A 26,253-nucleotide genomic window follows, 5' to 3' on the forward strand; every position below is an offset into this window, starting at 1 on the left:
CTCTTCCTAGCTCCCTGATCTACACACAACCAGGAATCCCACACGCTTAAAGACTTGTCTACACAAAAATCACCTACAGAAATCAAATATGGCGCCCTCCAAGCGATTGAATTTAAGCAAGTCGCGTGACGACGACGAGAGCTCCTCGGCCTCGTCCTCCAGTGACGAGCAGGAGCAACAAACAACGACACAGTCAGCCCAGGATGATGATGATTCCAGCTCCGGCGAGTCATCTGATGAGTACGAGGCCAACACTGTTGTCCCAAGCTTTACCGCTGAATTTTTGTGCATTACTGACGATGCTGGTGGTGATGATATTGACACAGTGAATTTGAGATCCCGCCTGGATTCGAAAGCGTTAAGGGCAGCGGCGCCGTGACGCGTGAGGCCGTGTTTAATAACGACCAGGAGCTCTGGTTCTTCAAGCTGCCTAAGAACGTACGTGGCTCGTTGCAGATAAGCCATCAATTGTCGCTGTTATTGACAATTTTTTTTGTGAATAAATTGCTTTAGCTGGACGCGTCGGCGCTGGCCAACGTGACGATCAAGGTGGACGAAGGCAAGGCGGCACCTTCACCTGGTGAGGTGCTGGCCAAGGTCACAGCTGGGGAAGATAGCAAGAAGTACCTACTGCAGAGCGAAGACGGGATGCTCACAGACCAACTCGTTAACGCGCTGCCTCTCGCTTCAGACCGCGCTCGCTTTGCTCTAGGCAAACCATTCTCTCGTTGTTTCTCGCTCGTGGAGGACCACGTGGACGCAGTGTCCGTACCAAAGGCGACAAAGACCGAGACCTTGGTGGTTGAAAAACGCAAGAAGAAGAACTCTTCCGACAAACAGGAGAAGCAGCACAAGTCCAAGAAGGCTAAGCACAAGAAGTAAAAGTCCACAGCACTCGATAGACATCCACGAAGAAATTCACCCCCCCCCCCTATTTGTCATTATGTTTTCTTCTCACTCAATGGTGGGTCGTCTAAAAGAGCAGAAGTGGCTCTGCTGGCGGTGCCTCTGGACGTCTAGAGCTCTTGTCCTTCCTCTTCTTCTTGCTCTTGTCGCCGTCACCGCGTTTATTCGAGCTGCTCTTCTTGCGGCTGCTGCTTTTCTTCGATGAGCTCCGTTGATGGCGGCTCACCTGATCTTCAGACTCCTCTTCCTCTTCGCTAAAGCCGCCAATCAGCAGATCCTGCTTCCGCGATGACTTCTTGGACTTGGAGCTCTTCGACGATGCATCCTTCTTCTTTTTCTTCTTGCTGTCATCGTCTCCACGTGATGATTTCTTGTGCGTGGAGCTCTTTTTCTTCGACTTCTTGTCATCCTCCGCTGGTTTCGCAGGTGTCTGACGATGGAACCATTGGTCCGTAGGAACCTTCTCGTTCTCACCAAGAGGGATACTCAAATCAACTGCAGCCAGGTCAGTCTCCTGTTAAACCACAACGAACAAGGAGTCAGTAACCAGCTCGTAACAGCGAATAAGTTTATAAAACGAAGGCAACGTACGTCTTCACCCACTGAGCCCCGTTTCTTACGAGCGCGTCGACGGTCTTCGTCGCTTGAACGAGCGCCTTCAGGCATCAGTTCGTCTTCAAGGATATCACGAGACTTCGACTTCTGTAGAAGCAAAACAATCTAAGCTTCTGCCAGACCAAACGACGCACTTAATCACGCACCTTTGACGCCTTCTTCTTCTTGCCATTCGAGCCCAAGGCGCCAATCATATTCCCAAAGCCCTGTAAGCAATGCAAAGATACACCGTCAGCAGAACACAACTACCACATGTTGAACAAGGTCGAATTGCTTCTCTCACCGCGTTGGCACCAGCACCCGCTGAGGCTTGTGAGCCGCCTGATAGATAGAACGGGTCCTTGCGCAGTCGTTCTTGTTCACGCGCATACTCACGCTCCTTCCTCTCCTTCTCATCGGCAGAGTTCTCGGACTCAGCCTCGGATTCAGACTCGGACGAGGAGTGATCATGACGGCGGTGTTTGTGTCCGGCTTTCCGCTCAGGAGAGCCGTCTCCAATGCCACTGTAGCCTCCACCAATGCCAGCGTGACCCTGACTAACGAACGAGACCTCAAGATCATCCTCGCTCGAAAAGGCTGATACATCTCCGCCGGATTCAAGAAATTTCGCCTCAGAATTACTCAAAGGCTCGTCAAGATCCAGGTCTCCAGGCAGTGGCACCTTACGCTGGGCCTTGACACCAACCGGCGCGAGTCGTTCTGCAAAGTACGAGTTCAATACGTCCAGTCGCTTTGCCGGGTCCAAGGAAGCGCTACCGTCGAACGCGCGTTCAGTCCGTTCATGAGCCGTAAGTGCCCCCAGGCCCATACCCAACGCAAGTAGAAGCTGCTGTAGACACACTGCACGCTCCTGCACCTCGATATACTCGCTCTGAACGAAAGCAGGCAAGCGCTCCATGATAACAGTCGCAATGCGCTCCACTGTAGCGTCATCGGCTCGCTCTGCCATGGCAGTTAAGATCTTCAGTAGCGCCTGGATAAACACCGTCTGCACGTGGCCAGGAAGGGTAGTCGTACGAGGCTGCAGCATCTCATCAGCGAGATCCTCCAGCCGCTGCAGTTTCTCCTCCTCCGTCTCTCGCTCTTCCTCCTCACTCTCGTCCTCTTCCTCATCATCCACATCGTCCAAGAACTCCATGACGTATTCGCCTGTAATCCAAGCTGCAGCGTAGTAAACCTCCTGCAAAGTGCCAGCTCCCGGCCCACTGAGCGCCTCCTTCTCCATCAGCAACTCAATCATGTTATCCACCATCACACTGCGCACACTCTTGACTCGAACTGCAATATCCACAAGCTGACGAGCTACTTCCACGCCATGCGAACGCTTTGCAGGCTCGTCATCCGCCACTTTCATCTTGGAGCTGCTAGAACTGGAGCCCAGCATACTACCGGACGACGGAGCCAGAGATGACAGTGACGCACCCACTGTAGCAGCGGTATTACCGGGCACACGAGCGAGTTGTACCAGTACGTGAATGTACCAGTCGAAATCGTGGATATTCGCGTACTTGTTGACCGAACAGACGTGTAGAATGTGCGTGATAAGCTCGTGACGGTACGCTCCATCGGCGCTCAGAGTCTGACGCATGAGCTCCCGGATAATAGGCGCCGCGTTATCCGGATTTACCATTCCAGAGAGCAACTCCAGCGCTCGCATGCGAATCGTGATATCATCCACTGCCAGACACTCCACGATGAGCTCCTGGTGCTCCGTAACCACGTAGGGATGAGACTTCATCAAGTTCCCAAGCCCCACAAGTCCCAAGTAGCGCAGATTCTGGTCCGGATCTTCGATATAGCGACGTAGATGATCATTACAGAGTCTCACGACTGGCGCAACGTTGCGTGGCTGGGATCCGTCGCTCTTCTTGGTGTACAACAGCGCTGTCGTGACTGTACTGATGCATTCGTACAGTAGAGACTTGGCTGGCGTGTTCTGGATGACTGTAGCCAACGGATCCAGCAGCTTTCGAGCAAGACGAGGCTCCTCCGGCACTAAACTGGCCAGCAACTTGACGACCTTAATGAGCATCCAATTGTTGGACGAAGTGGTGAGTAGACGGAAGAACTGAGGCGCCAGACCCAAGTAGTTTTTGGGTTTCTTATTGGCCAGCTCGCAGATGACGTTGACAGCGCAAGACACGACGGTGACGTCGGGCTCCTCCATCCTTTCCTTGAGTCGGTCGAAGGACAGTCGGAGGCCTTGAGGGTAGCGAAGGAACATCTTGTACAGCACCAGTGTGGATTTCTTACGGACGTACGGCTTAGGAGAGCCCATCATGGCTAGTACGTCGCCCAGAAGGTCTCGAGCCAAGTCCGTCGTGACGATATTTGCCAACACGTTGATCGCCAGACCCACTTCGTACTCGCTAGTGCTACCGAACTCCTTCTTGAGCAGATTTGTACACAGTAGCACCACATCTGTGGACTGTGGGAAGCTCTTGCATGCAGCGTTGTAGCCGATACGTTTGTGCGCGAACCGCTCATAGCTCATGACCTCCACAACGTGGAAAGCAGCCCAGCACATGTCGTAGCCCAGCATATGCAGGTATGTGAGCTTACGCACAGCCTGTGCCTTGATAAACGGGTCAGTACTGCGTAATTCCACCTTGATCTCCTGTAGAGCCTGCGAGATGTACACAGTCACGTCGCCCTTGGCTGAGCGGATGCCCTTGACCAGGTCCTGCAGGTTCTTTTCAAACATGGCGGACGATGTAAGCAGCAGTGGGCGGCGACGAGGACTGCAGACGGAAGCTGAGACGCGAGGCTTGCAACAGAGACTACAGTAGACTAGCACTCGGAGACGAGCTATAGACGCCAAACACGGAGCGCCAGCAGCAAGGCGATGCCCCAGGGATGCGAATCAAGAGCTAAAGTCGGATCGCAAGGGGGGAATGAAGTTGAACCCGGGTCCATGATTTAACTTGAATTTGTAAGGAAACGGGTTTCGACCCGAAATCTTTGGTGACTTGGCTACGTTTGCTGTCAACCTGATCTGCAACGGCGTCGATGTCGTGTGAGAAGCTACTTAGGACTGCATTAGGCAGATTTAGAGGCATTTTAGAGGCATTGTTGCTTCATTCACTATAAGTTCACTTGTTGTACGCACAAATTCAAGTCCACAACTGACTGACACGGAGAAAAACGGTAGTTGCTATTGTATTCATCTGCTGGCACTTGGACTTGACAAGAGACTTCAGCCCATGATGAGTTCTAGCACGATCATGAGTGTGTTAATAATCATGAGCGGGACTGCAGTGGAACGTTGCGGATATCGAACAAAGAAGCACGAGAATTAGCGCCACCATAACATTTCGCAATACCAGCAGAGCAGCAAGCAGCGTGGCCAGCCACCAGACGTACATCGTAAATATTGCACAGCGATGAGGAAGCCCACGATCTGGTTCTTGATCGTCATGCCCTGCGACGAGTCCACCTTGTGCCATCCGTCTGAAGTCGAAACAAAGGTCAATAGAGCACTTCTACAGCAGACCATCACGACCGTACGTACGCGGACGCAGGAATCGCTTTTCGTGCAGGATGCACACGGCATTGGTGAGTAGCAGGCTCGTGAGCACGAAGTTCCACAGCACGCCCATATTTTGCGAAGCTCCTTGACAATGACATGTGGCGATAATGAGACTATGTACCATCTATTTGGTACAAATGCACAACTACTGCTCCGGCTTGTTGCTGTCAATCCCTGTGCGGCACATCGAGATTGACCCAATTGACACCTCTGCATCTCGCTACGATGGCTCGTAGTAACCAGGTCTCCAGGCGCCCAAGACGCCACAACAAGTGGACTACATCGGCAGAAGCGAGAAAAGCCGAAGCCGAAGCTGCAGCTCAATCTTCGAACGAAAAGGAGATCGGAATGCTGCCACGTCTCCTCGTGCGCTTGGGTGTGGCTGGTTTAATGGTAGCAATCGTAGTGCTACTGGTGGCTACGCAGCAGCAAGAGCCGACACCGACGCCTTCTCCTAGCCGCACATTGAACTCCCATGAAGAAGCGCGAGTCGAAGCGAGAGCCACACGTCGAACAGCATCTCGCCCCACGGTCCAGATGCTGGGTAAATATCCGCATGACACGAAGGCGTTCACGCAGGGCTTCACAGTGGTAAATCGCGGCCATGATAAGATTTTCATTGAGTCTACTGGTTTGAACGGAGAATCGACTTTGCGTCATGTGGAAATTGAAACCGGAAAGGTGCTGAAGCAGTACGATCTACCACAAAACCTCTTTGGTGAGGGCGTGACAATCGGCCCGAACAACGAATTGGTTATGCTGACGTGGAAGAGCAAAACCGGTCTCGTGTTCGACCTAAAGGAAGATGAGGATGGCAAAGCCGATGGCTTCGCATTGAAACGCGAGTTCAAGTTTGATACTGTGACGGGTGAAGGCTGGGGCATCACTTTCGATGGCGAAGACTACGCGGTCTCCGATGGCTCATCGACTATCATGTTCTGGGACGCAAAGACAATGAAGGAGGTCGGGCATATTGACGTGTCGATGTACAACGGCGCACAGAAGATTTCCCAGATCAACGAGCTTGAGTATGCTAAAGGATTCATCTACGCAAACGTGTGGTACCAGCCTTACATCCTGAAGATCGACCCCGAGACTGGCGGCATTGTCACTATGTTCGACCTGTCCAAACTGGTCGCCGACGCTGGCGTTGATGTGTCTTCTGGCGCTGTGCTCAACGGAATCGCTTACGACGAAACAGAGGACGTGTTCTACCTCACGGGCAAGCTCTGGGGTTTTGTCTACAAGGTTCGTCTGATAGACCCCGTGCAATAGGTGCAAAAAGAATAGAATGCGCTGTAGCAGAAGAGCAATAAAGCACGAATATGGATCTTTTGAGATCTTATCTATGTAGAGAAACTTTCTGAATAGTCTTGAACGCCGCAGTCCTTCCTATCCTTCCTGCTGTAGGAATGGGTTGGGGATCTCAGCTGTGCCGTCCACGGGAGACACAAGCATGACGGATGTGCCTCTGCACACCACTAGACCCACTTTGCGCGTCTCGTCCGTAATTCGGTACTCGTCGCTCGGGTCACGCAGGAACTCGACGCAGTCGTCCAGCACCAAATTCACCAGTTGATCGTATCCCTTGAGCGTGCCCGTCACCTCGCGACCGCCATGAAATTTAACGCGAACCTCCTGGTCGATGTACTTGGCCAGATCCAGGATGGGGTCCTTGCGACTGCCGCCGCCGCTTGCGCCGTTCGCTGCCATCGCTGTTGCAGTTGTATGGAAGATGGGCTCCTCCTCTGTCATTGGTCAAAAGTTAACAGATGATTATCAGCCTGACGATCATGAGCAGAAGCTTCGTGGCTGATGAGCGCGTGCTGGAAGCCGTGGCGCAGGCCAGCGAACTGTCAGCCGAGAGTGGGTCCACGTGCTACTTAATGCTTGATTGTTAACCATTTTGATTGCATTTGGTTATTGATGTGCTCGATCTGGATGCAGACTTTGGGGAGATATGCAAGCTGGCAGTGCGGCTTTTTGGCTCGGACAAGCAGAGCAAGCGACGGCTAACACGCACAGCATGTGGGTGCAAATAGTGCGGCTGAAGTCAGGCAGTTGCGTATGGCTGAGCTGGCCTTAGTGTTGCTGATAACAACAACTTGTTATTTGCAGCGGCGTCCGGGTGGGGGGCGGGCCAGTTGGAGAAAGCGGTGCTCGCCATCGCTAAGGTCCTCATGGACAGCGTTAAGGTGTCTGAAATAGCTGCAACTTGAACGAAGAGATGGCGCGTGCTAGTGCTGATTGTATTTCTATGGCGGACTAGGCTGAAATGTCCGAGCATGCGTTTCGGTTGGTCTTGACAGGGATGACGCTGCCGGAGCAGCACATCGACGTGCTTGTTCAGGTATAGCTAGTATTTTCTAGTGTACTACACGTACATTACATGCTAAACGTGGACAATGTTATTATCTACTCTATGCTCGAACAGCTATATAGCGCACACGGGAACGACATCCGAGAGTGCGTATCCAGAGAAAACGGCACAAGCGTTCCGCGCTATCGCAATTTGGAGTGGCGAATCGACGTAGAGGTACGACGATGAGATTGGATGGTGACTTTGTTTCTGGGTATATGAAAGTAGAAATGTGACACCATCAACTGCGCCTACAATAGCTCGGCACTCGCTTCCATCGCAACAAGCCAAAGCCTATCGTGACGCTTCGTCTAGACACTGCCACCCAAGCCAATAGTACTACTATGCCACAGGTTCTTTCAACCCGTCTACGCGTAGACTACGACGGTCTCAAACTGATGCAGCGGCAGCTGGAGACCGCGTTGAAAGAGGTCGACTCCGTGCACTGTAGCCGCATCCAGCGGTACATGAACTGATCAGCAGTACGATCCACAAAGCAAACACACCCACACTCTCTATCAAAGGCCAGAGTTTATTTCTCTTTCTTCCTGTCGGCTAAATACTGCTCTTTCGTCTTCGTGAATGCCGTGACCTGGTCCAGCTGCTGCTTCGATTCACTCGAGAGGTCATCCTTCTGCAGCAGCAGCTCGGCGAACTTAGCTTGCCTTTTCTTCCTCGTCTCCGCATCCGGCTTAATCTTGGATTCCTGCTCGGACAAACGTTGCAAAGCATCAGTCGGTTTGATAACGAATTGTGAGCTCCACAACGTGGTCTCGCTGCGACCGCTTTGTTATCTCGCGTACCACATCGCGACGGATCTCCTCGTCGGACTTGGGGTTCCAGTACGCGTAGCAGAGTGCTATGGGGATACCAAAGCGCAGCGTGTAGTCGATCATCATCTTGGGCACCTTCATCGCCTTTGCTGTCTCACTGAATGCGAACTTAAGCCGAACTTAAGATAATGCACCATTTTCCGTTGATCACCATGCGGACGATGGCGAGGCATCTTCACGGCTCTATCCGACGTGCCCTGACGGCTCCTACTGCTCGATACTTCAGCTCTACAGCTTCTCCACTGCCTGAGGGTCTTTGCTATATATCTAGTATCCCACGGACGCCTTCCTGGTCGCTTAAGGAACTTCATCAAGAGGGAACACAGCTCGATACAGTGTTAACAGAAGAAAAGGTGCGCTGCGGTGGAATACCATAGTGTTGCAGTCATTAACAATACAAATCCATGTGTGTGACAGCTTCGTGAGCTGGCGGAGCTGTGTCATCTGCACGTAGAGGACGAGAAGCTTCCGGGACTGCTCAAGGATGTGGAGTCCATTATCCAGTGTACCAAGACCATCCAGGTCATGACTCTCAACGAGAACATTGACAACGTATACGCTAATAGTGACTTCGACGCGGGTACGTGCTAGTCGCATGATGTGGTTTTGGTCTTTCATCTAATCGGTTGTCCGATATGGTGTCGTAGGCGTGGTAGCTCCTCTCAGGGACGACATCGTTACCGAGGGTCACTGCGCAGAGAAGGTGTTGGCGAACGCTGCAGAGAAGTCTGGCTACTACTTCAAGGTCCCCAAAGTGCTGCAAGACTAGTTGGTACACGGCATTTACAACGGACACAGTGATAGTTGCCGCTGTGATCGAAGACAGTGACACCATGCTAGGCAAAATCTTTAGTAAATGCGCATTAGATCCCCTTTCCATACAACTGCGCAGCGTCCAGCACACACTTAGAAGTCCGCCTTGAAAACGTCGGCTTTGGCCAGGTATTCCTCCAAATCTGTGGGCCCAACCACCAATTCAACCCATGTCAGAACAGAACACCCAATGCAACGATGTTATCATCTCAACTATCGTACCTTCAACCTTCATGTCGAGTCCGTTGAGCTTGCGGATACCCAGGAGCTGGTTCTTGAGCGCACCCTTGTGGTACATAAAGAGAGTGGGACAATTCCGGGGCGGCCAGTTCTCGATGCAGGCCTGGGCCTGGATACTCACAAACTTAATGTCGCGGTGCTTCTTAGCTATCTCTCGCAGCACGTGATCCATAACTTTGCATTCCTCGAGCGCTTCGTCCCATAGGTAAGCGATGACCCAATGGTCGTTGCTGCCCTCCGTCACCTCCTTTGTCCACTCGTCCTTGGCAATGGGGTGGACGTCTCCAAACTTGTTACGCGCCGCCTGCGCCATCATTTCCTGGATTCGACGCTCGCGGATACGAGACAGCTCGGCGTCGTCGTCGTAATCGTCCTCTAACTCGTCCAACTCATCCAGCGTCGCATACTCACGCGGATCAACCTGCTCTTCCTCCTCCTGCTCTTCTTCATCAGGAACCTTGGTCTTTGGCGCAAGGATTCCCTTCTTGACCAGAATATCCTCCCACTCGGTCGTCTCGCCCGTGGGCGCGTAGTATACGTTGCCGTGATCGCCCATTGTCAATCGTACGTGGTCTTCTTGAATGGGTCTACCCACTTAAGTCCGAAATGACTTTACTTGTTAGATACGATACGTACTTATCCGGGAATGAAAATGGCGGGAAGTTGATCTCGGCGTCATTCGAGCTTTGAGCGCTCTTTTTGGGACCATGGAGACCATGAAGGAGATCGCCGTGAATGTCAATGGCAAGGGCGCCATGCAGCTCGTGACGACGCTGCGTCCTATGAAGGACGGACAGGTGCCTGTGGGTCGCGACGTGGTCTTCACGAGCGGAGAGGACGGGGTGCTATACGTCACGGACCTCGCCACAGAGAGCTCTGTGTACCAAGCCGAAGTATGCGAGGGTTTCGTGCCTTCTTTCGCCGTGACACCTGAGCAGAACCACGTACTAATCGCGTCGGATGACGACAGCAACGTGGCGTCCTACAGTCTCCCTCCGGACTGCCAATTTGATCAGCTTCTACGTCGCTCCACAGTCGCCATCCGTCAGGTTACCTGCTCCACCAACTTCATCGCTATAGCAGACGATGAGCCCGTGGTGCGGCTACTACTACGCAGTAATACAGAGCAGGTGATCCTCGCAGAGGGGGCTACTGGAGCCGTAAAGAGTGTGGTTCTGGACCCGCAGGAAAATTATCTCTGTGCCAGCAGCGAGGACGCGACTGTGCGAGTCTTTGCACTTGATGCAGAGAGCCAGCGTGCCACAGAGGCCAAAGCGTTCAAGATCAAGCACGGAGACATCAGGAACGACGACGTTTTGCTACGTTGTGCCTGGCAACCGGGAGATGCTGGCAAGTTGCTGGCCGTGCCTGTGGACAAGGCGACTATCGAGCTCTTTGAACGAGACTCGTGGGTTTCCAAGGGCCAGATAAGGCTGCCTGCTGGCAGAAGTACCGCTGCTGATGTGGATATCCTGGCATTCTCGCCAAACGGCCAGTATTTGGCTGCTGTGACGTGTGCCAAGGAGGTTTATGTATGGGAACTAGAGACACAGACTGTGCTGCGCGCCTTCCGAATCGACTACCCGGCACTTGGCGTACAATTCGCCAACAAGAGCAACGCGTTGGTGCTCTATCACACTGGCGGCAAGTTGGCGTTCGTCAAGGATGTCATCCCTGCAGGACACACGCCACCGCAACATGTTGCTGGTCAGTCAGCTGCAACCAAGTCTTCTTATTCGAGTAAGAAGAGTCTAAAAGCTTCCTCATTTATGGACGATGAGGCTGAGGAGGATGGCAGACATGACGAAGACGACGACGAAGAAGAAGTGAGTTTTGATGACGATAACGAGGCAAGAGTGGAGGCGATCAAAGCCAGTTTCGGGTTTGGTGCTGCTGCCAATACCAAAGACGATGAAATCGAAGACGAACAAGTATCTGCGTCTGCCCAAACTGCTCCAAAGCCGAGTCGGCAGGAGAATTCTCCTCTGCGTACACTCACGAAACCTTTTCAGCCGGGTAGTGTGGTGGACTCCATGGGACGTAGTAGCAGTGCTACATCACTGCTGGCGTGGACACCTGAGGGTGAGATTGAAGTGATTCGAGGCGCCAGTATGAGCGAAAACCTCGTCAAAGTGGACTTCACAGACAAGTCTCGTCGCGGATTCAAGTTCAACGACAACTACATGTTCTCGATGGCCTTTCTGGACAATTATGGCGCTGTGTTTGCTGTCCCTCGACGTATTCGTGAGGACTGGGAGGACCTTGACGCTGGCTCCAGTGAAAGTGACGTGATCAGCAGCTTTGTGTTCTACCGGCCATTCGAGTCTTGGGCGAGCAATAGCTCGTGGCACAAGACGTTGCCAGAGGGCGAAGACGCCGAGTGTGTTGCTGCTGGGCGTGAGTTCTGTGCAGTGGCCACGTCACTGCAAACGCTTCGAGTCTACACAGCCAGCGGGATTGACTATGCGCTGCTACGTCTTCCTGGTCGTGTTGTGACTATGACAGCGAAAGAATCTCTACTAGCTGTGGTGTATCAGGGTCTGCATGGCCAACTACACTACCAACTGCTCCGTATTCAAGTGGATTCGTCCCGTGAACGGGTTCAACTGGTCTCCAAAGGTGCCCTACCCATGACCCCACCGCCGCGCGATGTGTTCGCGTCACACAAGGAGAACGAAGCTGTTCGTGGAGATATTTCTAACTGGTCTACACTCACGTGGCTCGGCTTCGATGACCGTCAGATTCTCTACGCGGTGGACTCGTTCTCGTGTATTCAGGCGCTGTCTCCAAGTATAGGGGGGAACTGGTTCCCTGTCGGCTGTGTGGGCAACGCGTTGCAGAAGAAACCAGAGGATCGTCACGGTGTCTTTACGCTGGGAGTTGTCAACGATTCGCTGTTGTATTTCCCTCTAGACAAAGGCGCTCGCGGCCCAAAACTTCGCGGAAATCATCGTCCTGTGCCTGCTACGTTCGGATTGCGTACAGCATCTTTCCCCAAGACATCGAAGAAGACCGAAGGGGCCTCTAATGGCCACATGTGGCAGAATGTCCGACTCTGTGGACTGGAGACTATTGCCAACGAGGTTAACGCTGAGCAAGTTGCCGACCAAGTAGTGCACGAACAGGCTGAGATGGATAAGGCTCTGATCTTGATGATGAAGACTGCGTGCACCAATGACGAGCCTGCGCGTGTCTTGGACTTGGCCAAGTGTCTGCATCTTGAGAAGTCTCACCAGATCGCACAGAAGCTCGCGATCCACTTCTCTCTGCGGCAACTGCAGTCTCAGCTCTACGAATTGTACCGCGTTAAGTTCGAGGAGCCTCGACGAATGGTGCAGGAGCCCATGGTGCAAGCTTCTCAGCCGCTACGACAGCCTCGTTCTTATCAGGAAGAGACAGAGCCCGAGCCACGAGAGGTGGAGCCTTTGCGTCGTGCACGTAGCATCCTGTCTCGGCCTCCGACGACAGAGACGCGTGAAGAAAAGTACGACGAGGAGACTGCGTCGATTAATGAGGCTAAGGAGGACAAGACCCCAAGCTCACCAAAGACTACTCCCTCGAAGAGCAATGCAGCACGTGTGGAGCGATCAGTGGCGCCGGCGAACCCTTTCCTGAAGAAGCCTGGCACCTCTGCGGCGTCGCCCTCAGGCAGCAAAAACAAGAAGTCAGGCTTACAGCGGCTGGCCAAGTTCGCGTCGCCGCCTTTAGCTAAGAAACAGCGTCGGTCGACTTGGAAGAAATAGAGCAGGGCAATGTGAACAGGCAGAGCCACACGACCATCGGAAGTGTCTCAAGTGATTTCAAGTATAGTAAAGCAGGTGTGTTATCATCTGCATCATTTGTTCTTTTGTCCTGAAAGTTACAGCTGTTGCGTGCGAACTGCAGTAGAAATTGTGTTCTACATGTAGTGGTTGAAGTGCCATTTTCTGATGACCGTGGAACGTGGAACTTCCACGGTGGAAGTACAAGTAGCTATTGCCTATGATATGCGTAGTGGCCTGTGTATCTTTTGCCTTCGAAGTCGAACTTGCGAAGTTGCTTTTTGCAATATTAGGCATCGGTTTTGTGCTGGTGTGCCTATAGTACTCGGCGAAATGTACCTATCAAAGGATCTGTGGGTTCAATTTGTCTAGGTAGAGCGGCGTGAGTAACATCTTTTCGATGTTGTGAATCGGTGCAACTTGATGAAGCCTTTGCAACAGCGGTGAGCAAGCTATAGCCTGGTATTATCAACCCACCCAGGGTCAAACAAGATCTGAATGTAGAGCGTGCATCTTGCTACCTAATGGCCAGTGATAAGTTATGACTGGCCAGGGTGGCTCCAACGATGGTTGCCATTCGCAAGGCAGCAAGTACATGAACATTTTGCTCGACAAAAGTGTCGCCATGCTGTTTCGACAGATCAGCTTGTACCACGTATCCACGGTGGCTTGTATGCAGTAGCCTACAAAACTTATCAACTTGCAGACTGCATATAGGCCTATTTTAACGTTAGTTGCATCATGCAGAAGCCACTGCGCTCATGACGTGTTAGGCCCAGAATTTCTGCTGCAACTAGGTGTTTAACCTGCTCTCTGCTCATAGCAGTGAGCGCCTCGGCTAATGACATCACACAACCCAGAATTCTACTGACATCAACGCAGCAAGCCCGTTCATACTTTAATAAAACCGAAAGAAGGTTTCTGGAGGTATTATACTGTAAGACAAATTTGAGAGCCCCAGATTATCTTACATTGGTAGCATGGTTCATATCGGCGGTAGGTTCGGGCCGAAGCCCCCTTGGCTTTGCCCTTCGAACTTCTGTCGGTGGGTTGGGAAAACGGTCTTTCAAAGCAGCAGGCGCCAGGGATAGAATCCTGTAGAGTTGCAGCGATAGGCGCGTCGTTGCAGACCTGAACATTGTACCCACCGGACACCACGATGACGGTGCTTGCTGTGCGACGTCCCTCTCTGCTGAGAGCTCTCGGTCATTCTCAAATTGGCCCTGAGTCTTCGATATCGCCTCTGCATGAATGCCTCAAGCCACGCCCTCTTCTTCCTCTTCTACAACGCGTGCGCTACCCCGAGCCATTCAACGAGGTCGATCATGGCACAATAATGCCAACGACAGACTGACACGCAAATTAATGATGCTGAGGCTGCGGCGACTGCATCCAGTGCTCGCAGGGACCAAGTGCACGACCACAGACAGCAATGGCAGTACCGTTGTGGTGCCGTCACTAGTGCAGCGACTCGAGTGGATGCTGTACAACGCTGCCCATTCAATGCATGAATACACCCATGAACAGTCCTTAGAACGCCGAGTACAGGCCCTTGTGACGCAGCTGGAACCTAAAGTGACACGTGAAGGTAACAGCAACAGCAAACGAAATCGAAACAGCAACAACGAGGGCTCTGATCATGGTCCAGACAAGAAACGCCAGTGTTTTAGCACCAGGTCTCCCACCCACAGGAGTGTATTTCTGCTGGACAACGACGACAACCTCGTTGGACTCGTGCTCAGCTTTCTCTCCGGTCGGACAGTACTGCGGCTACGCTCTGTGAACAAGTTTCTGTTGGAAAATGGTCCAAAAATGGTAACTGCGCTGCATGTTGAGACACATGCTCCAGCTCTACAGCATTTCTCGACTGGCACTCTGACGCGTTTGTTGCTCAGTTGCAGTAAACTCACCAGCCTCGTCGTCACCAGCAAGCTCCGATCTCACACTGAAATGGTCAGAAAACCCTCTCGGGTGATGGTATATCGCCGACTTTCCTTCAGCCGCCCATTGAAGAATGGCTTACTTGCAGGCGAACTGGTACTCAGGGATATTACGCGTGCGTTTGAACGAGGAGCATGTCCTGAGTTGCAGGAACTGGATCTTGGCTCACCGCTTGATTATTTCGCTGAAAGCGACGACGTGCTGAAATGTCTGGAAGCTTTCGCGACAGGAAGACGTCGTAGTCTTGGAACACAGCGAATTGCCGCTCCTCTTCGGTATCTACGACTCGACTCTACCTACCTGGGCGATACGCGCTTGAACCGTGTGGCGGGTGTGTTTGAACAGGCTACAGAGGGCAACTGTGTAAACTGTTTTGGGTCGCTGAAGACGCTTGTGCTGCGAAATAATTTCATTGGGGAGGCCGGTTGCCAGGCACTACTGCGCGTGTTGCAGTGTTTACCAGCGCTGCGTGTGCTGGATGTGAGTGGAAACATCCTCACTGACCTGGATGCGCTTGCGCTTGCAGACTGGATTTCCTGCCGCGTGGATGATATCAAATCACCGCAAAATCCCCGTACCCAGAACGGATGCTGCTCGAGCCACAAGATCATACCAAAAAGGAAAAGATCCGACACGCCAGCCGTCAAGCTGCGCACGCTGTTGCTGCAGGACAACTTCATCGGTCAGGAGGGGCTGGAGGCGCTGTCTACAGCTCTCAATGCTCGGCTGATACCGCTGTGAGGCTCCTGACTTAAGTCGATATTGGTACAGTAACGTAACCTATAAGGCAACAAGTACACTACGAGCGTGATCTTTAATAGTGGGACATTGAGTGGCGATTGGCGAAAACGCACGCCTGAAGATTTTGATCCGAAAAAAGTCTCAGAAGATTAGGCTCGGTCTTATATCTGCCCACAATAGCGGGATGGGATGCCTGCAATTTCGAGAATCCGCAGGACTTCCAACCCGGTGTTATAGACAGGTGGCTCGTGTCGGCGGTGTGTGCTGCTGTGGAATATAGACGATTGGATTTGAGATGAGCGGGATTTGTGTACGTATCCCAAGACCGTGCCACACAACCAGGGGTTAATGGTAACTCCAAAATCGGTGAAGTTAATATTGTGAAAATATCACCTGTAGACCAGTTAATATAAAAAATATCACCTAATATTTTCTTTTGAGACAATATGATATTATTAAATATCAACTTAATATTAGTTAATACGATATTATATTTTTCAATGATTGCGTAATCGGGCTACATTAACTAATCAGATGTCGTTAACGCTCGACTAGCTGAAGTATTACTAATCAACCGTGAGTACCGGGACAATTGTGAGTGACGGCAAGGTTGGCGTTGTGTGTTGGCACTGCTGAGCGCATTAATCTAGCGCCACAGGCAGCAGGTTTATTAGACGCACGATGTCGACGAGGAGATCGGAAGAGAACAAGAACAAATGTCTTGATTTCGCTCTATCAACGTTAAACAGCTGCAAGCGTTTGCAGTTTTCCATCTCGATCGCCTTTGTCTGTGTCACAGTGAAATACTAGAGCAAATACTCGTCAGTCTTAAAGCCTACTGCTTTTCTAGAACCTGATCGAAAAAGTTATTTGGCTCCGCTCGGTTCACAGAGGTAAGCTGGCAAGAAACGTACTTAAGTGGGAAAATATCATAAAATATCATGTAGTATCTAATATTTGTCAGTTCTCCGAGCTAATATAAAAATATTATGTTAGCTTTTGCAAAAATGAGTTACTATTAATATTTAATATCGAAAATAGTACTATTACTATCAAAAATATCATATGATATTTGGGTTACCATTAGCCCCTGCACACAACGTCCCAGTGGGACGAGAAGGGGTGTCAACCCTACAGGTCATCCCAATATCCCGCGAACTAGATCGCTGATTGGTCCATCCCTCTTTTGGGACGATATAAGACTGAGCCTAGTCAGAAACGTTTTGCCAAATTACCGGTACTGAGAGTTCTGGGAGAAACGTGAAAATCCAGCAAAACATTACTGAACATGTACACCGACGGACAGAATGCAACTGCCATTAAAATTCAACGTAAAACGGGCGCAGGTCATAGCTGCCACTTGCAAATCTACCAAATAAGCCAATCAAAACAGCTAAAACGCCACATTGTACAGCTGAACTGCAGTGGTTATTCTGCACCAGTCACTTGGTAAAATGGAGGCGGTACGTGTAGCTGAAACCACCTCGGAGTTCGAGTCCGAACGCCGGTCGGAGCCCCCACCTGAGCCTCCGTCACCACCAGAAATCGTGGCGATTGCAGACCTACTTGGCGAGGTATACGCGGAGCCTAAACAGCGTCAGATGCATTATACAATGAAGAAGAAACGACATGCTCTTGAAGGGCAAGAAGGGCGAATATACTGCGTATCAGTCTCTACAAAGGTTGCTACGACGTTTTGCCTATCGGCATGGCTTCGTGCAGCGCACACCGCACGGTTTAAAGGTAGTGCTTTGACTTATAAATTGTATGGAACTGATCTAATTTGATCATTTTGATATTTTATTTATAGGAAAATTGGTAGAAGTACAGGACAGTTTCGCTAAACTTTTTAAGTCTAAGTACAAAACCAACTTTTAGTGCTAAATACAGCTGCCTCCCTAACTTTGCCAAAAACTCTTGGTAATTCGTTACTGTAAAAAAAAGTGCTGTGGTCATCTGACCGCTTTTGTACCAGTGGGAAAGTGGCAGTTGCATTCTGTCCGTCGGTGTACCAAGGTACAAGACAAAACATTTTCTCGTCTGAGCTTACTGACTCTATCCACCAATAAAATCGTGCAAGACAGTTCTGTACTTGTATCGCACTCACTTGTTGCGTCCGACCGATACGCCGCAGGTTTTTTAGCTGTACGGTATGACCTGCGCCTCTGAGGGTCCAGCGGCGATTTCAGTGCTGGTACCGAGACATTTGAGTCAGCAGTTCCGACAGGGCAGTTATAGAATGCCGCCGCTGCTACGATACTGAATTTATTTTAATTTATCGGCATCGCCCAACTCGCAAGTCATCAGGCTCTTTGCTGTTCCTAGCTATAAAATTTAGAATGTGCTACTTGAGCATTCCATTCGGATGACTCACTGAATGCCGGAGAGATAAGAGTAACTTCTGAAGTGTACGCTTGGCAACCATCTGAGATTTCGTGAGTGGAGCCATGTCTGCTTCGCTGAAGATGCGGCATCTGACACAGGCTTGCACCGCAAAGCGTTGCGTAGCTATCGATCAGAAGGCGTCATGCTTGGACAATTAGCCTGCTTGCGATTCACGTGTACAGTACCGTCCCATCATTTGTTTTCTTTTTTCTACATGTAATACATTCGATAAACATTTTTTTATTGCTTTACCACTGCATGCGGCTCTTTATGAAACCGTCTCAGCTCCCTCCTTCTTCTGATACCCCTGTATTCTAATCGTCTTGTCTCGTACACGAAAAAATGAGCTAATCGAACAAAACCGCATTCATCACTGACCAGAGGCCACCGCCAACTTGTCTCGGTCTCTTGGTCATTCTACAACGTGCCGACTGCCACTCACAACTGTCGACTAAACCACTTTATAGTGTAGTGACATGGTCTCCACTGCTTCCGAGTCCGCCACCAACGCGGGCTGGCACGACCCGACCGATGTCCAAGTGCGCAAGATCATGATGGCAAGACTACGCATTCACCCGGCACTATCGCAACACCATCCGATCCTACAGACACGCGAGGACACTGGCACGAGTCCGTCACTGCTGCAACGTCTCGAGTGGATGCTGTACCATTCTGCAGGCTCTTTGAGCGAGTATCTGCACCAGCCGTCGCTCGAGCGACGTGTGCAGGGCCTCGTGACCCACTACAAGCGCAAACGATCTGAGACAGAGCCCAGTGAGGCCGTCATGGCGGCAATGCGAGCCTCCGCTGCCAAGCGACAGCGACCTCGACTGACTATCACCGAAGAAGAGATTCGCAACTGCAGCGTCGGGGCAAGAGGCTGCGTTCTTAATAGCAATTTGGACTTGTTGCATCAGGTTTGTAGCTTTCTGGACGGCAAGGCCGTGCTACGATGCCGCGGCGTCAACAAGTTCCTGTACCTCAATGCACCGTCCTTCGTGAGGTCTCTGCATATCGATGCCGGGTCAGCTCCTGTAGCAGAGATTCGAAACCGCGGCGATGGTGCAGCCAGTGGACTGAGCACTTTACTTCACGAATGCAAGAACCTCAACAGCCTTACGATCTCAAACCAGGCAAACCGGGTCCATCTGAAGGCGGGTGTTGTGTTCCCACGCGCGTTGACTGCGTCTACCTACATGGCATCGCTCGCCACAGCGTCGTACGGCCATCAGTTGGTTCGTGAAGTGGCCAATGCACTGGAAGCAGGCGCGTGTCCTTCGTTAAGGAGATTGGAGCTCCTGGCTCCGTTCGACTTTGCAACTGAGAGTGACGCGGTTTTCAGGGTGCTAAATGCGCTGACAGAGTCCAGCAACGCTAGAAATTCGCTACGGCACTTGGTGCTTGACGCAACTTTCCTCGGTGACCACGGGATCCAGCAACTTGCCGAGCTGTTTGAGAGGCGTAACACGTTCTTCGAGCATCTACAGACTCTGACTGTACGCAACAACTTCATGGGCGAAATAGGGTGCCGCGCGCTTCTCGAAGCCATCGAGCCGTTCAGCGAACTCCAAATGTTGGACTTAAGCCGCAACATTCTCACCGACTCGGACGCATTTGCACTCGCGGATTTGCTTGACGATCCCGTGGCAGAAGAAAACTTGTGCGACCGAATGCATGCGGATCGGAAGGTCTCGTCTGAAGATGAGGAGCTGTTTAATGTGCTGGGACTGGCAGGAGTGCGGACTCTGAAGCTGCAGGAGAACTTTATCACTTGTGACGGGTTTCACGCCATCACAATTGCATTGTGTTCTCGCGAACGCGTTGTGGCGACAGTCGGGGATGCCACAAGTTACTTTGTTGAGGAGAGAGACGACGAAGAAGTGATAGTGCAAGAGCGCTAGATATTTATGAGCTAAACATTATAATACGCGAAGATATATAAATATAGTGCACTATAATTCACAAATTTGGGCTTCGCTCTTCTCTTTATTGTTGCCATGCGTCGTTGAGCGCGTACGAGTCGAGTTTTCCATCGAGATATTGGCGAGAGATGGCTGCGTCCAGTCAAGGCGGTGATGACGATGAGGAACGACGCGCACTTGAACTCGAGTTGGCAGCTGAGCTGGCTGCGTTATCCGCTCAGGATGTCGAACTCGAAGGAAGTTTAGACGGTGATGTTGACCAGAACGACGGCATTGGCGGCTGCGGTAGTAACGAGGTGATGTATGTGCGCTTGGATCTGGACAGTGTGTTGAAGCAGGTGACAGAAACGGGAGCTCAAGGTTTGCATAGTGTCGACAAAGAGCACCAAGTTTCACCGTCATCTTGGGGGCTTTTGCTGCAAAGTGTTGCACGTAGTGATCGCGAGTTCTTCCAACCATGTCGAGAAATATTACACGAAATCCGGACGTCTATTCTAGACGTAGAGTCTCCAATCTCAAGTGATGAACCACAGACACAGCGACCAAACGAAGAGATCAAAGGCCGCACGGCCACATCGGACGAGAAGACAGACAGCCCGAGTCTTGGATCCACTATCTTTTATCTCGAGGAAGCTGCTGTTAAGGAGAATGGAAATCCCACAAGTTTGATCGACACGGTCACAAAGGAGAGTGCAAAGACATCTACAATGACCCGTGATCCCGGGGGCTGCCACCCAACTCCACCACTGACAGCGTCTGATGGCCCTAACCAAGTCGTAGCTTTACCTGATGTCCCACCATTAACTATTGCTGAGGACAACCAATCTGCGCTTACAGCTGAGCAGAAACAACTCGAGGCCATTGCAAAGCAGCACGAAGCTCGAGAGTCGCGGCGTTTGAAGGCGCAAGCTCGACACGAGAAGGAACGTGCAGAAACAGCTCAACTTTTAAGTCGACTTGAAGAGGAATATGAGACCCAAGAGAGAATCGCTGCTCGCTCTCGTCAGGAAGCCCAAGAACGATCATTTATGGCGAAGGAAGAAGTTTTCTGTCGACAATTTGCTGCTGCCGAGCGTGAAAACCACGAAATTGTGTTGATGACTCTCGCTGACGAAGAATCGCACATAGTCGCAGCTGAATCGGCTGCTTTACAGACCGCTATCAACATGGAGACACGTCGAATGGAAGCAGAGGATCGAGCTGAACGACATCGAATGCGAATCGAACGGCATCAGAGGCAGAAATCGATGACACGATGCCATTTTGCTGCTGTATTGCTAAATTTGGTTAAATATCACGAAACTCAGCGACAAATTCAAGCTCGACAAACAAAACGTGAACGTCGTGAAAATGTGCAAATGCGAGCTGAAGAAGCCTCCACGAGGCGAATAATTGCAGAGAGAGATCTGCTACGTGAGCAGCAGGAGCGTGGGATGAATCATGTTTCAATGAATCTAGAAGATATTCTGGCAAAAGCTGTAGAAGACCAAGAACGAAGTCGAAAACTGGAGAATGAGGAGCGATTACGAGAACAAGAATATGGTGAGAGTATGCAGCAAGAAGAGAAGCGTTCTCGGTCTGCATGGGCATTTCGAGAGCTCTTGAAACTGATAGACACGCAAAACGAGGAATATTCGCGTGATGCCATGAGGCGAGAGGAAGCTCGATGTCGACGTGCGTGGAATTATTGGATTCAAGTAGCGGAAGCAGAAGCAAAGGAGCGTGAACGAGACCGGATGGTTATTAATCTATCGACAGGATTCCAGCGTCTTGATCAAATACTCACGACGTATCAGTTGATGAAATTCCTTACAAGGTGGAAAATGTGGTGCAAGCAGAGCATTGAGGAGGATCGATTACGATCTGAGACGGTCTCTAACGCTGCGAAACGGATTCATATTTGGCATCGATCTTGTCGGCAAAGACTGCAACAAGTCGTCTCTGTAGAGCTTCCACTAGTCCTCGAAGATTTCAGTGATGAGGAGCAGCCTCAAGCGGAAGAAAACGGTGACAACAACGCAGCTGGAGCGGAGGTGTTGATGACAGCGGAGAATCAGGCGGCAGCTCGACGCTTGCAGTCAACGTTTAGAGGTTTCCATGTGCGAAGGAAGTTTGCGAACGCTTTAGCGTTAGCCCAAGTGGTGGAGGAAGGAGATCCTTTTGATGGTGTAGATTTAGAAGATCTAATTCAACTGCCACCCGAACTGGTAGAAGGTTGGGAAGATCCCGTGCTTCCACGCACACCTGTTCTGTCCCATCAACGGTATCCGCCGATATCAACGCGAATTGATCGTGTAGATCACGTGGAAAACAATGAAATAGTGGGTCAGGAGAATGACAAAAATTTGGAACGTGTCAAACCTGAAAGTCTTCCAAACCCTACAAAGGAGCAGAGCTTAGCGGCGACACTTTGGAACAAGATGAAGCGCCGGAAGCAGCGTCAGAAACACTCGCAGCAAGAGCGCCAACGCCAGCTAGACCCTGTGTGCCGGGTTCAGAAGCTCCTTAACCGCAAGCCCAATAATCGCAATAACTCGAATCAAAGTGGAAACTCAAGCAACAGTCGGAGCAGATCGCAGTCCTCACAAGGTGGTCAACAAGCCACCAATATGATATCGTGGTCTTCGACAACTAATGCGAGGAAGAAACCAAAAGTGAAGCTGCCGTCGTTGGTAGAGCGTCTGCGAAGGCAAACTATGGCAGAGCGATGAATTCTGGAAATCTAGTGCGTTTCAATTATTTAGCTTGGATCAAATCCTAAAGCCAGTACCAGCTTTTAGCGCTTCGCCAGCAGCGAGGCCTCTTTTGTTTGGCGCATACAAACACGTCGAAATCTGCAGTGGCCACGAGGATCTCCGAACAGAGCACAGTGCCCGACTGACGATTATTCTCGTAAGCTCGACGCACCATGTCGTAAAATTCGTGCACGGTTGCCCCCTGTGATTGGATGTACGCTGCCAAAACGCTACCAGTAAGCTGCCCATTGCAAATTGCTATTAAACCAGAGAACTTACCTTCTAGTTTCTCTTCAAAAAGAGCGAGAAACTCGTTGTAGATATCAGTGTATCTGCGAGAATTACCATAGTTTAGTTTTGATGCGATTTAAAACTGGAAACGCAGTTCCTAATACTCACTCGAGCTTCATCTCGTCACTGTCTAGATCGAATGCATGGCAATGATGCTCTGCAAAGGTCTCGAACGTGTGTGCGAACTCGTCGTTGTCAAAGAAGAAGGAGATGACTTTATTCACGAGATCATTGTCGTCTGCGGCGCAGCTGCTTCCATCGTCATCTTTAGCGCCCGCTTTCTCGTGTCCTGAATGAGCTTTGCATTCGCTAGAGGTAGCGGCATGAGGCTTCTCTCCAGCCTTTTCGTCCTTGGGTTCTTTGCTCTCACTCGGCATCGCTTAGAACTCGCTATCAATTAAAGTGTTGGAAGACCTTACGGTAAGCCCTCAGCGGTTTCGACTCCGAGGAGTTCTCGGTGAGGACTCTTCACCTGAGATAACCAACACAAGCCTTGTGTTGGTTACACCCGCTTTGTGACACAAGGATGACATGCGAATCGTGGCAGTTTACGCTCTTCTTCGTAAGTAAGTATGTATTAAAACGTAGACCGTAACTACATGTAGTTAAAACCAGAATCCCGACCGATACGAGTCTGCTCCCAAGGTCCCAAGGTGTTCGCGCCGGGTTTCAAACACCCACCACATCCACTCCCTACGGACACCCCCACCACAATTCACTCCGTAAGCAACGTTTAGCCTCGAGAACTATTAAAACTTCATTTTATCACAGGGACCATTGGCTTGCTCAACACCTTCTTGTCCGTGAAGGTGTAAAAAAATGTCTCGCGCTTGTCAATAATTTCGGGAAACCATGGATACTTTCCAAGTGGGAATCCTACACCTTCGTTGGGCGCAACTTGCATTGCAAGCAGCGTGAGCAAATGATTCGTGTCCCTTGTCAAGGCCGACGTCGAGCCTCACCGTGGTGATTTGGTGGTCGTGGCTCAACTTGACTGTGAACTGACGTTTCACAGTGAAGCGCTTTGGCTTTGGCTGTCAAGTCGGCCATGTCAACAATTGCCTTTGCTGTAAGAGGCACTGCAACCGTCTCCTGATTATGAACCCATTTATCCCACCGTCCGAAGACGAATACTGTATAATAAATTGGCCCCGGCAACTTGCCCTTGCCCGGCAGGCTGCTACATGTACTGTACATGGCTGCCAGTGTCACGCTGACACCTCTGAGTTGATTACATGACATCCACCCAGTGCCTCGACGACTGCTTTCCTGCTCGACCAAGGCCCCAGCTCTCCAGTTACAGTGCCATTTTACCATTTCGCATTTGACCACCTCAAGCAACAACCCCCACTCCACTCCGATCCAGTAGCCTCGTGTCATGATTCGACGCGTCAAGTTGGCACTTGCGTGCTCAGCATTCGCTAGTGCAGTCGTCGTCAACGCTGAACTAGAAGACGTTCCAAGTTTCTCTGTTCCGTCGTTCGACTACACTTCCTTGCAAACGGAGGATACACCGAACCGCATGCTCCAAGCTTTAGAGCGTGGAGGCATCATTGCACTCAAGAATATCCCCAACTACGGCAACGTCCGCGAACGGTTCTTAACCAGTGCAGTGCAATGCGCCGTGGCGTCGGAAAACACCGACGAAGGTGTGCGTTATTTGTCGACCAAGCAGTTCCACGATGGCACTCGTCGCCTCACCTTGCGAGCTGCTGCTGGACGTGAACTCATGGAGACAGACACGGAGACGCTCAGTGCGATGGCAGCCAATTGTCCAGGCCACCGCGAACTCTCCGAAGAGTTCAGCGGTATTTTAGAGCGAGCAGTGGACACGTTCGCTTCAGTTCTCGATCAGACCGGGTTCAAAATGGGCGACGGTGAACGCCACATCAGTGCACGGAAACTTATTGGCGACGCTAAGCGTCTCGACCATTTCCACGCCTACGAAGCTGCAGCTTCGCCACCAGCCTCTACGCGTCGGTCTCTTTCAGCTCAAGAAATAGAGCAAGACTTGTCCTTAGCTATGCATGAAGACCACGGACTCTTTATCGCTATGTCTGCCCCAAAGTTCTTCTCGGTTCACAACGGGAATACCCGTGAACGTCGTCTCAAGTCCGACGCCTCTGGTTTGGTCATCGGAGCAGCCGAACTGGACGAGATTGTACGTCCACACTTGAAGGACGATGAACTGGTGATCATGATGGGTACAGGAGCGTCCCGTTGGCTGGAAACCAGTCACCACCTCCCTGCTGTCATGCACGGCATGAGGATGCCTAAAGAAATGGTTTGGGACGACGACGCGACGCCAGGACAACGGAATCTCCGCGCCTGGTTTGGGAAAATGACCTTGTTGCCTTCGTATCAACGTTTACTCGAGAGTAAAATGGACTTTGACGAGTTCACTAACCGAACTACTCGCCACTTGCTGGCGAATGGCGCCTCAAACGACGACCTCAAGGTGATTGGCTGCGCTGGTGGACGTCATTTAGTCGAGTCGGAAGGAAGCTGCACGTACTCGATTTGCACCCTACGGCCTGGTGTGGAGAAACCTCCGACTGTGGGCTGTCACCAAGCCTGCAACTATCACACCGAGTTCTTTGACGCCAAATGCGAGAAGAAATGTGACTGTTCTGGCACCACGACTCAAGCTGATGTGTGCTGGATGCTGTGTGTTGCACGACTGCCTGTTGACGAGTGTCCCCTGGAATACCAGGAATGCTCCGGGCTCAAGATGATCTGCGATCCCAACGGCACAGTGGACAACAACGCGGCATCGCATGGACATGCCCCTGTACCCACCACAGTGCCCGCCGTTGAGACTCCACAACCGACGTTAGTGACGGAAGCCTCCACGTCAACTGAGACTCCACAGCCGAGCAATGTCCCCTCCTATACTGAGACGTCGGTGCCAACTACGGCAGCTCCGGAGCCCTCAACTCCGCTGCCAACCGAGACGCCAACCATTACGGAGCCGTCGACGCCTTTGCCGACTAATGCTCCGATAACGCCGCAGCCAGCGATCACCCCCACATCAACTGAGGCGCCAACTGAGACTTCTGTCCCTTCGACCACTCCTCCGATTGCAACACTGGCCCCCGCTCAGCCGACAGCCACGCCGTTGCCTGAACCGACTACCGCTTTGCCAACTGAAGCACCGACGACAGAGATGCCGAGCACTCAAG

The 26,253-nt window shown here is 51.4% G+C and overlaps 12 protein-coding genes across 12 annotated transcripts; 8 read left to right on the forward strand and 4 right to left on the reverse strand.

The window, feature by feature from the left end:
* Positions 1–88: 88 nt before the first annotated feature.
* Positions 89–882, forward strand: PITG_14572 (uncharacterized protein; the record flags this gene model as incomplete). Its single annotated transcript, XM_002898429.1, has 4 exons — positions 89–240; positions 327–438; positions 514–741; positions 817–882. 4 exons carry the CDS (start codon positions 89–91, stop codon positions 880–882), a joined length of 558 nt encoding a protein of 185 aa, XP_002898475.1.
* Positions 883–973: 91 nt separating this feature from the next.
* PITG_14573 (AP-3 complex subunit delta, putative) lies at positions 974–4,339 on the reverse strand (the record flags this gene model as incomplete). The annotated part of the gene is made up of 5 exons (XM_002898430.1): positions 974–1,046; positions 1,146–1,420; positions 1,498–1,608; positions 1,668–1,727; positions 1,805–4,339. The coding sequence occupies 5 exons, from the start codon at positions 4,223–4,225 to the stop codon at positions 974–976; spliced, it is 2,940 nt and encodes a 979-aa protein (XP_002898476.1).
* A 936-nt stretch (positions 4,340–5,275) lies between these two features.
* Positions 5,276–6,325, forward strand: PITG_14574 (uncharacterized protein; the record flags this gene model as incomplete). The annotated part of the gene is made up of 4 exons (XM_002898431.1): positions 5,276–5,293; positions 5,390–5,435; positions 5,532–5,836; positions 5,897–6,325. The coding sequence occupies 4 exons, from the start codon at positions 5,276–5,278 to the stop codon at positions 6,323–6,325; spliced, it is 798 nt and encodes a 265-aa protein (XP_002898477.1).
* Positions 6,326–6,442: 117 nt separating this feature from the next.
* PITG_14575 (U6 snRNA-associated Sm-like protein, putative) lies at positions 6,443–6,763 on the reverse strand (the record flags this gene model as incomplete). The annotated part of the gene is made up of 1 exon (XM_002898432.1): positions 6,443–6,763. The coding sequence occupies one exon, from the start codon at positions 6,761–6,763 to the stop codon at positions 6,443–6,445; it is 321 nt and encodes a 106-aa protein (XP_002898478.1).
* An 80-nt stretch (positions 6,764–6,843) lies between these two features.
* On the forward strand, positions 6,844–7,885 carry PITG_14576 (uncharacterized protein; the record flags this gene model as incomplete). The annotated part of the gene is made up of 6 exons (XM_002898433.1): positions 6,844–6,916; positions 6,998–7,078; positions 7,169–7,245; positions 7,320–7,400; positions 7,485–7,586; positions 7,670–7,885. The coding sequence occupies 6 exons, from the start codon at positions 6,844–6,846 to the stop codon at positions 7,883–7,885; spliced, it is 630 nt and encodes a 209-aa protein (XP_002898479.1).
* Positions 7,886–8,403: 518 nt separating this feature from the next.
* Positions 8,404–9,011, forward strand: PITG_14577 (uncharacterized protein; the record flags this gene model as incomplete). Its single annotated transcript, XM_002898434.1, has 3 exons — positions 8,404–8,595; positions 8,660–8,822; positions 8,890–9,011. 3 exons carry the CDS (start codon positions 8,404–8,406, stop codon positions 9,009–9,011), a joined length of 477 nt encoding a protein of 158 aa, XP_002898480.1.
* A 137-nt stretch (positions 9,012–9,148) lies between these two features.
* Positions 9,149–9,863, reverse strand: PITG_14578 (phosducin-like protein; the record flags this gene model as incomplete). Its single annotated transcript, XM_002898435.1, has 2 exons — positions 9,149–9,198; positions 9,278–9,863. The coding sequence occupies 2 exons, from the start codon at positions 9,849–9,851 to the stop codon at positions 9,149–9,151; spliced, it is 624 nt and encodes a 207-aa protein (XP_002898481.1).
* Positions 9,864–9,985: 122 nt separating this feature from the next.
* On the forward strand, positions 9,986–13,086 carry PITG_14579 (uncharacterized protein; the record flags this gene model as incomplete). Its single annotated transcript, XM_002898436.1, has 1 exon — positions 9,986–13,086. One exon carries the CDS (start codon positions 10,003–10,005, stop codon positions 13,036–13,038), a length of 3,036 nt encoding a protein of 1,011 aa, XP_002898482.1.
* A 950-nt stretch (positions 13,087–14,036) lies between these two features.
* On the forward strand, positions 14,037–15,738 carry PITG_14580 (uncharacterized protein; the record flags this gene model as incomplete). The annotated part of the gene is made up of 3 exons (XM_002898437.1): positions 14,037–14,052; positions 14,462–15,328; positions 15,524–15,738. 3 exons carry the CDS (start codon positions 14,037–14,039, stop codon positions 15,736–15,738), a joined length of 1,098 nt encoding a protein of 365 aa, XP_002898483.1.
* A 2,841-nt stretch (positions 15,739–18,579) lies between these two features.
* Positions 18,580–20,024, forward strand: PITG_14581 (uncharacterized protein; the record flags this gene model as incomplete). The annotated part of the gene is made up of 1 exon (XM_002898438.1): positions 18,580–20,024. The coding sequence occupies one exon, from the start codon at positions 18,600–18,602 to the stop codon at positions 20,022–20,024; it is 1,425 nt and encodes a 474-aa protein (XP_002898484.1).
* A 2,778-nt stretch (positions 20,025–22,802) lies between these two features.
* Positions 22,803–23,459, reverse strand: PITG_14582 (sporangia induced hypothetical protein; the record flags this gene model as incomplete). The annotated part of the gene is made up of 3 exons (XM_002898439.1): positions 22,803–22,999; positions 23,060–23,112; positions 23,180–23,459. 3 exons carry the CDS (start codon positions 23,446–23,448, stop codon positions 22,803–22,805), a joined length of 519 nt encoding a protein of 172 aa, XP_002898485.1.
* A 942-nt stretch (positions 23,460–24,401) lies between these two features.
* PITG_14583 (uncharacterized protein) lies at positions 24,402–25,806 on the forward strand (the record flags this gene model as incomplete). The annotated part of the gene is made up of 2 exons (XM_002898440.1): positions 24,402–25,726; positions 25,767–25,806. The coding sequence occupies 2 exons, from the start codon at positions 24,450–24,452 to the stop codon at positions 25,804–25,806; spliced, it is 1,317 nt and encodes a 438-aa protein (XP_002898486.1).
* Positions 25,807–26,253: the final 447 nt, after the last annotated feature.

This window comes from Phytophthora infestans, genomic scaffold (assembly GCF_000142945.1).
Source record: "Phytophthora infestans T30-4 supercont1.36 genomic scaffold, whole genome shotgun sequence".
Taxonomy (NCBI): Eukaryota; Oomycota; class Peronosporomycetes; order Peronosporales; family Peronosporaceae; genus Phytophthora; species Phytophthora infestans.